Source organism: Saccostrea echinata, unplaced genomic scaffold (genome assembly GCF_033153115.1).
Source record: "Saccostrea echinata isolate AGI-Se365-2 ecotype Australia unplaced genomic scaffold, CSIRO_AGI_Sech_v1 ptg000007l, whole genome shotgun sequence".
NCBI classification, from domain to species: domain Eukaryota; kingdom Metazoa; phylum Mollusca; class Bivalvia; order Ostreida; family Ostreidae; genus Saccostrea; species Saccostrea echinata.
In genome coordinates, this window is record NW_026889756.1 from 5,399,215 (window position 1) to 5,408,083 (window position 8,869).

At 35.4% G+C, this 8,869-nt stretch overlaps 1 protein-coding gene, 1 long non-coding RNA gene and 1 other non-coding gene across 4 annotated transcripts in view; 2 read left to right on the forward strand and 1 right to left on the reverse strand.

Moving 5' to 3' along the window:
• LOC133180759 (uncharacterized) overlaps positions 1-8,778 on the reverse strand; it is a 51,277-nt gene extending 42,499 nt beyond the window's left edge. The window contains exons 1-5 of the mRNA XM_061315228.1: positions 8,716-8,778; positions 4,377-4,586; positions 2,749-2,879; positions 2,451-2,577; positions 1,937-2,017 (exon numbers count right to left, since the gene is read on the reverse strand). Of these exons, the coding sequence (XP_061171212.1) occupies positions 1,937-2,017; positions 2,451-2,577; positions 2,749-2,879; positions 4,377-4,502 (465 nt within the window). The 5' untranslated portion in view covers positions 4,503-4,586; positions 8,716-8,778. The remainder of the gene's footprint in view (positions 1-1,936; positions 2,018-2,450; positions 2,578-2,748; positions 2,880-4,376; positions 4,587-8,715) is intronic.
• The window catches only part of LOC133180771 (uncharacterized), a 59,528-nt gene continuing 56,758 nt past the window's right edge, over positions 6,100-8,869 (forward strand). Inside the window, exon 1 of one of the 2 annotated variants that reach the window (XR_009720378.1) lies at positions 6,100-6,285. This is a non-coding gene — a long non-coding RNA (uncharacterized LOC133180771). Of the gene's footprint in view, positions 6,286-7,006; positions 7,076-8,869 lie in introns of those variants that run through there. The other variant, XR_009720377.1, reaches the window with a different exon arrangement.
• Positions 7,335-7,407, forward strand: Trnat-ggu (transfer RNA threonine (anticodon GGU)). The gene has a single exon. It is a non-coding gene; the product is annotated as a tRNA-Thr (tRNA).

Sequence of the window (8,869 nt, forward strand, 5' to 3'; positions counted from 1 at the left end):
AGGTCTTACGGAAGTCTTGTCACTTATTCTTCACAAAATAATTTACCTTTTAGAATATATATTCCCTTTCTTGCTTGAATTTAGGGGAAAAAAGTTTCTATAAGGATTTTTTTCTAAAACTCTTTTATCCATTAACCCTCCCCTCCCCTTTTCTAATCCAACCTTTTGAAAATCTTAAACTAGCCAGCTATCAAGAAATTCATTTCCATAATCCTTTCTCTTGTCTTAATTAATTTTCCTGTTGGGAAAATCTAGTTATTCCTTAAAATATTTCATGCGGCATTCATTTGCATACAAATTACTTCTGAATTTAAAAGGACCTTTATGAAAGAACTCTAGATCTTATATTTATTTATAATTTCCTGATGTTCTTTTTTAATTTATATAAGAACATTTTAAAATAATATCATGACGTACGTCATTCCCTGTTCAGTCAGTGTTGCATTGTGGTATTGACTCTTAAGAACAATAAGAACAGATGCTTCACCAACCAACCTAGCTGGCGACCGATCGAATTGAAGCCGGTCTATGGCTCAATTCTCGGGCCCGCTAACAACCTGTCCGACTTCATCAAGGGGGGACAACCCTGGAAAAACAGGATATGTGAACCAGCCAATTGTGAGAGCTGGCCCCAGACACTGACATATTATGGCCTTGTTACTTAAGAATTACCTGGGCAGAAAACCATTTTGAATGAGGCATTATGGGAACAATATTTCTTTTGCCTAGAATATAAACATTGGTTAAAGCATGTCATGAGTTTTGCCGCAGTAACAACTAAACGGCACATTTTTCTAATCAATTGTGGGATAATTATACAAAGTAATTAAAAAGCAAAACAATGCGTAACATTTTCATGTGATAAACTAAATAATGTGGATTTCACAGCTGTGTATAAGACTATCACTTTGTACAATATAAAATCAATGTTTCAAACTACAGGGTCTTATTTCCTGTGATCAAGTTCATGCTAGCTGTGTTTTGTAAAGGAATTTCTGACTAAATGAAGCAGCATAATGTTATTTCAGCATATTCCTGTACACAGACATATACTAATTGCCTCATTAATTACATATATTTATATAATGACTTTTTTTTTAACTGAGACACCAGCTAATCTCTGCAGCCACTACAATAGTGAAGTGGGACACACTACTGTCACAGAAATAGTACACCTCTCCTCTGTTTAATTACTCAATGAATGCATTCTTCCCTCGATCTACAGTTTTGTAAGAGTGTATACAAATTTATATATATAATGTGGTTTTGTTCCACTACATTTGCTACTGAATTCTATGAGTAAAGAAATATGAAATCTCTCTTTTTTCCATGAAAGAGGCATGTCGACCTACAGATTCAAAGTGATATGGAATAAAAAACTTGACTTAGATAAAAACTTAACTTGGCTTGATTACTTGATTTTTCTTCAGTTACTTGACTTATATTATGGGGTCTGCTTAGATTTATAACAAAACTTGAATAGAACTTGAATATTAAGTTTTTTTTATCTTAGTTAACTACACTGCCAAGTTTGACTAAATTATGAAAACAACAAAGTTTGTGACAAAGTTTCAGGTAATATCCTGTACCTGTGACACAACATTATAAATAATATACATCCTTAGATCTTTGTGTCTTTTTTTTTAAAGTAGATGGGTCAGTACAGAGATCTGTTTTATGAATTAACTGTAGCAGCACATTACATGAGAGAAGCTGGAGCTCTTAAGAACAGACATAACCTAAACACTGACCAATCAAAATTAATTTCCACTCAATGACGACATCTTGTTGTGTACAGGTCTATGCCTCTATTTAACTTGCTGAACTGATTTCAATGCCTAACAAAATGGGAATAAAGATGTTTTTGTTGATTTTTAATGCAATCAAATATAAAACTGATAGGTGTTTCCCCTCCCCCTGAAACCAATAGATTTACCTGTATTATGGCCGGTTCTGTTGTCATGGCAACCCGTCCAATCTGTGTGCTGTCTACTGGCACATTCCTCCAGGCAAACACCTGCAGTAAACATGTACCTGATGATCAATTCTAAGTCATGGCATCATTTATTGAAGTTGGCAGTCTTTAAATGCTAATCAATGTCACCTTATCATTAGTACATCTCCTTCCTTGACTTGATACATGTAGTAACATTTGCCAAAGCATAAAAAATATTTATCTTCCTTTACCTGTTTGACCCTTGACCCTTACTGAAATTATTATTACTGAATGCAATGCCTCAGATTGTGTTAGTATGTGTCTCTAACTGGTATATCTGACCTTTGACACATTTTGACCTTTTTGTTTAGTGATCTACCTTAACCAGAATGTAACATCTTCTACAATATGTGTCTCTGTTCAATTGGTATGTATCTGACCTTTGACCCACTTTGATCTTGGTAAGTATCTAGTGATCTACCATCACCCGTAGAAGGATATTGTAATGACCTACCTTGAGCTGGAAGTCCTCTGCTATCTGTGTAAACATGACCTTGACCTCCTCTATCTGATTTTTGTCCACAAATAACATTCCTGTGGCATACTTCCCAGGCTCTGGAAGGTCAAGTCCCTGTTCCTCCCTACAAAAAAATAGATGATATATACATGTTTCTAGATAGGTCCATAATATGCCAATAAAAGCCTGATACATGTACTTCCTACATTTTCTGACAATTATGATTATTTTTCAGCTTTAAATGCAAATGAACTAAACCAGGTTTATTGAAAGTTCTGTGTGTAATTTTTCGTACTTCATGATCCTTGCGTAGAGTTTGTGGGGGATCCCAGTCAGAACCCCTGCTCCGTCCCCGGAGTCGTTGTCACACCCACAGGCCCCGCGGTGTTCCATACGCTCCAGCATCATCTGAGAATCACGCAGAACCTGTAAACAATACATCCTTATAATAGTATCACCCAAGGCAGGGTTAGAAACTCCCTAAAATTACAACTCGCAAATGATTGCGAGTACCAAGAAAATGAACTCGCAATTTTACAAGACTACTCGCAATTTTCATATAAAGTTGAATTTATATAAATTAAATACATGTAACTTAAGGAAAAAGTAACTACTGTACAATACACAAAATACAACTACAGTGTGGCTTTTATTTAAATTGCTGATTTAAATCAAAAGCATTGTGTTCTGTCATATTATATAATTTTGCTACAGTTTCAATGCAAAAGAAATCAACTCGCAAGTTTTTGCGAGTTACCTAATTTTTAACTCGCAATTTGGGAATTTTAACTCGCGTTTTGCGAGTTGTATATCGTGAATTTCGAACCCTGCCAAGGGCCTTGGTTTGAAAAAAAAATCAATTTATTTCAAACTATACATGAATATACTGCACATTTGATTTTAGAAACTTTATTGCTGTATTGTTGTTGAGCAGAAGGTTGTTTTAAATTAGGACTTTTCCTTTAATTCTGGAAGTTAAATTTCAATTCTTCATTGTTGCCCCACCCTAGCCTAGAACGGGAACCTTCATTTCTAGATTAGAATTCCCTTTTAAATAATCATCAAGGATTCTTTGTGGCAAGTTTGGTTGACACTGGTCTGGTCATGAGTACTGAAGAAAATGAAATTTTCAAAAGACCCTTGATGGACAACTTTGGAAGAGAAACAATAGCAACAAGCCACCTTAGCAATTGTTACAAGTCACTCTCTACTATCTTTACAGAAAACTATCTTTTTAAAGGAACAGATTCCATCATTTGTGGCCTAGCTAATACTGGTTTTTCCCTTTTACAAGCAATGTACCTTATTTTCCCTAATACAATGTATTATGATGCTTTGTCTATAAAATTCTGCAGAAGTCAGACATCTTGTCTCGCAATGTTGTAATTCTTACTCTAAATTAACAAACAATACCACATACAAATTAAATCACCCTTTTCTTTATTTGTGCTTCATAACAGGAATAAGGGCTTTCTGATTTGTTCCATTACCAGATACACATTTACACCCCTCCCTCTCCAAAACCAAAATCAATTCTCTATGTCTCTAGGGATTTCATTTTTTCCTTTAGTGTTTTAGTCTGCCAAACAATGTCAAAATCAATTTCTCTACATTATTCCAATTTTCCCCTGGAAAGTTTCTTTTATTTAGTCTATACATACAATTTTAGCATCAGAGAATGGAGAAAAATCTATAGCGATGGACTTCTAGTACCAATTTATACACTCTACACATAATCTTGCACCCAATCAGCCAGGGATTAGATGTCTGCGAATTAATTTTTGATTCTGTGACGCTGGCAGATGAATTAATTGAGATCGATGTTTTATTGATTGATCCTATATTTATTTTCTCCCAAGTCAACATCTTTTACTATACTTTTAACTCTTATTATGGAGAATTTACAATTATGAATGAACGTACCTTATGTGACTTAGACCCATCAATATTGACCACAAACCCCACGCCACAGGCATCTCGTTCCAGGGTGGGGTCATACAGGCCCTGGGGGTGAGGCAGTCCAGGAGTTAGGCCCTCTAATGCTGGCATTGTGCTGACTAAATGTCACACCTGCACACCGAGAATGAGTCTGTAAAACTGATTTCTTGTTCCTCAACAGCTGTGCAGCGTAAACTAAAAGTAGGAAAAAGTTAATCATAAAAAAAAATAATTTTTTCATAATGACTGAAAATCATCATGTTTTATTAAACCATCATATTCCCCCTCTTTGTAGAAATTCGTCCTCGAATTCTAGGAGTTGAGGAAATGCTGTAAGGCTTGTTCCAAGGGTATTTGTACGCTGGGCGCCAAATGTCAAAGGTGGAGAAAAATCAAGTCTCAACCTGGACTCGAACCCAGGGCCTCTGGCGTTCCGTGCCAGCACTCTAACCACTGAGCTACTGAGACCCGATATATTGACTGACTTTCACGCACCTGTGAACCCGGTGACAATTACATAACATTCCATAGACGTAAAATTTATATACGAATATCGAACCCAGCAGCTGTGTTTGTGTTTTATTTCTTCAACAATATATTTTACCACTTATAAAACACTGTAACATATGTATATTTTTTAGTACTTAGTCATGTTAGAAATAACAATACTCCATCATTTTTTCAGAATGATAGATTTAATTCTTACCCCTGACTGATTATTGAGATTCCATAACAAGTCACAGAACTCTAATCATTTAAACCTTTGTTTATTTTTTAGATTTATTCACTTTTTCTATATCATTTAATAAAAAAAAAAAAAAAATCATTTCTAAAACAACTTTAAATGCAAAATATTCTGGATTGTTCTTATTAATGAGAAGACTTCAGTACATAAAACTTCTTTGATGTTTCAGGAAGTTATAATCACATTATGAATAACTAGGTTAGTATGCACATAACACAAATACTAAAGGACGACTTTAATCCCATGATAAAACAGACTGCGACCCCATTAATGTAGGTCATGATTACACATGTACCTTTAACCTGCTAAAGAACCGTTTGATGATCGCTGATTGTACAATTGATACAGAAAAAAAACATCGACCAAGTTCGTTTAGATTTTGCTGATTCTGATTTTAGTGTCACAGTGTCAATCGTGTCTAGCCCTATACTACACTACGGCTAAAAACAGTCCTAGTGTCACAGTTTGTAACATACAGGTCAACTTGCTGAAAGACTGATAAACTTCAGGTTAACAGTTCATTGTTAACTTTATAAAAACTAAAAACTCTAAGATGTGTCTGTAGCAGGGCCTTCAATAATTTTGATATAAAGAAGTGAATTTACTGTTTGATGAGGCTGTTCTAGAATTATTTCCAATTATAGTTTGTTTTGTCAATTATAAAATTTAAACCTTGAATTCTAGCTGATAATTAGAATGGGAGTTATGGGACTAAATTAATAGCCTCCTGACACAACCTACTGAAGGCCCTGCTCTTCTCTACATAGGAATTCATGTCAGAATTTAACATAATGCACATGTTGCTCACTCCAGACAGTTTTGTTTTATCATCTCATCACATATACAGAAATATTGTCTTGTATTATTCAGTCATTACGTAACAACTACAGTTTTAGATAATTCTCTCAGAGGTTAGAATTTTACTTGTGGATGCAAGCAACATTAGCTGCATTAATGTAGCCCTCTGCGATATTTTTAATCGGATGTACTCCAAAAAAATGGAGAGTGCTACATTATTGCAGCTAGCAACAAAGTAGTTCCCAAAATATTTCTCCACAACACATGGATTTATGTGCTTATTGACATAAACCTGAGTCAGATCTCGAGTTTGTTTACAGTCTGAGGACAGGGAGGTTCAGTAGCCTGGAGGTATTATATTTTTTGATTTGCGTCCAATTGCTAATGCTTAGAGGGTGATAAACTCTGCAGATCAATAAACAATCTGTTTATAAAGACACCAAATGATGCAAGCACATTGTGACAGCTTATTATTATCCCCTCACAATGGAGTTGGAGAGGATATAGTAACGCATTTGTGTGTGTGTGTGTGTTAGTTTGTGTGTGTGTTAGTTTGTCCTTGTCCAAAACAGAAGTGATGTAATTTGCATTGGGATCATTGTCTAATACTGCCATGATTTATAGATATGCTCTTTGCTAGGGGATGCTCCACGTTGCAGTGACCTTGTTTAATTTTTTACTTTTCAAGTTTTCAAAGATTAAGTACATTACATATTTGTGGCTTAACATGTAAAAAAAACAAAGTGGAATAAGATTTTTAAAAGAGCTCACTTTATTTTCATGATTTCTTCAAAGAAATTTAGGCTGGACTGAAGATATTGGTCTGGGTAGCTCAGTGGTTAGAGCACCTGAATAATGATACATGGGTCCCAAGTTCCAGGCCCAGCCATGTATTCATTAATTCATTACTTATGTATTTTTAATGCCCTCTTTTCCAAACTACACTAATTTACTCCCCTTTTTGAAACAGGATTAGCTTAGCCTCTTCATTAATGAACTCAACTGAATCTCAATCACTCGAGTGACTCGTGTCAAATTAAATTTTGGTTCTTCTGCGCTTGTCGAAAACGTGAAAGTTTACAGAAAACACATATTCCACAAGTCGAATAAGAATAAGACACTTTTTGGGTCTCTGGCTCAGGTGAGCTACACTTTCTTATTTTTATAATTGTAATAGCTGTATGTGTTTATATTTTATCTATGTCACCGGGTTCACAGGTGCGTGAGAGTCAGTCAATATATCAATATAAATGCACTGCTCATTATATTTAAGATCATGTTTGTTCTATCATTTGGATCTTCCTCCTTCTTTGTTTCATGTTTGTAAATCTTTTTTGCTCCTCCGGGGGCCCAAATTGGACTAATAAATCTTGTATCTTGTATCTTGTATCTTGTATCGGGTCTCAGTAGCTCAGTGGTTAGAGCGCTGGCACGGTACGCCAGAGGCCCTGGGTTCGAGTCCCAGTTGAGACTTGATTTTTCACCACCTGTGACATCTATATACTGTATTATAATGAAAATGTTATTTGTATAGCTGTCTTTCCGGTGCAAGCAAGCATGTACTCTGTTCTAGCCTTGACACATGTTTGACCCTTTTAATAGTGGCCGGGTTCCTACAGGTACAAAGTAATGTGTCTACACTGAATAATGAGAAAAATGACAACAAAGAATGATCATATTTCTATATAAAAGGGTATACACACATTTACATGTAAAGTCTAGTCCAAGATTAGAGGTTATGAACTCCCATATGGCAGACAAACAAATCTACTGAATATCTGCACTTGACATCAAACATAAACATGATAAAGACACAAAGTATCTGCCATTGTGCATATCTTGTAAGCTGGCAACATGTCAAAATGTTAAACAGCAGAAAATAATTTCCCTCAGTAAAACGCTGGCCCTTCTCCCTATACTTATTCTCTTTCACATTTTTTTTTTCAAACCCTGCAGTGAAAAGTGAGGACATATGCCCCCCCCCCCCCAGGTTGGCTGGGATGGTCAGTTTAACATTCCCTCCTTGAAATGAAGTCTGTCTTAGACTGAGTTCAGATGCCCCTAAGGCAGATGTACACACGCCAGCAGCAGGTATTGTCCATGTGGTCAACAGATGTTATAGTCAGTGTACACATAGTCATACACAAAATTCCAATAATTCGGACATCCTTTCTAAATATTGACCCATTATTTTTGTCTGTAAAAGCATTATGTGGGGAATGGTTAAGATAACATCTTTTTTTTTTTTGGCAGTTTATCCCCTGGGGGGTAACTCTTTTTCGAGTGTGACAGATTCTAAATCTGCCCCTACATGACAGTAGTATATATAATATCTTTTTATTAAATATATTTTTTCGTTAATAAAAAGCATGTCTTCCTTATTTTTGTTTGACTTTTATACTTTTGGGCAACTTATACTATTTCCTACCTTCTATTAATTTCCTTTAAATGCAAATAAAACTTAACATTGCTAGATGCTGTTGGATTGCAAATTGACCTTGAACGATAACTGACTTGTTTTTAGTTGTAATATGTCAAATCTTCATTTTTTTCAAAAGCACATCAGCTTGAATATTTTGCTGACACTGTCTACGGTTTATTTCATATCATAAATATTCACATTTCACAATGTCATCCAATGTTTCGACACGAAACATGGCTACATGGAGGAGGGGGTTCACCGTTACGTGCAGACTTGGTTCTTCATTAAATCTGATGCTGGCTGCTCTGTAGCTAAAATGACAAACCCCCTTTCACTGCAAATAAATATAGTTGTCTTACCTAAATGTGAATCTGACAGGCTCTTTTCCTCCTTAAATGTTTTAATGTTGCATAAGAATTTGATTCGTACGTAATCTACTGTTCAACGGACCCAAAACACATGTGTGTCTGTTTTCATCTACTCGACATGTGCCAAACTCGTGCAAGCTAAATT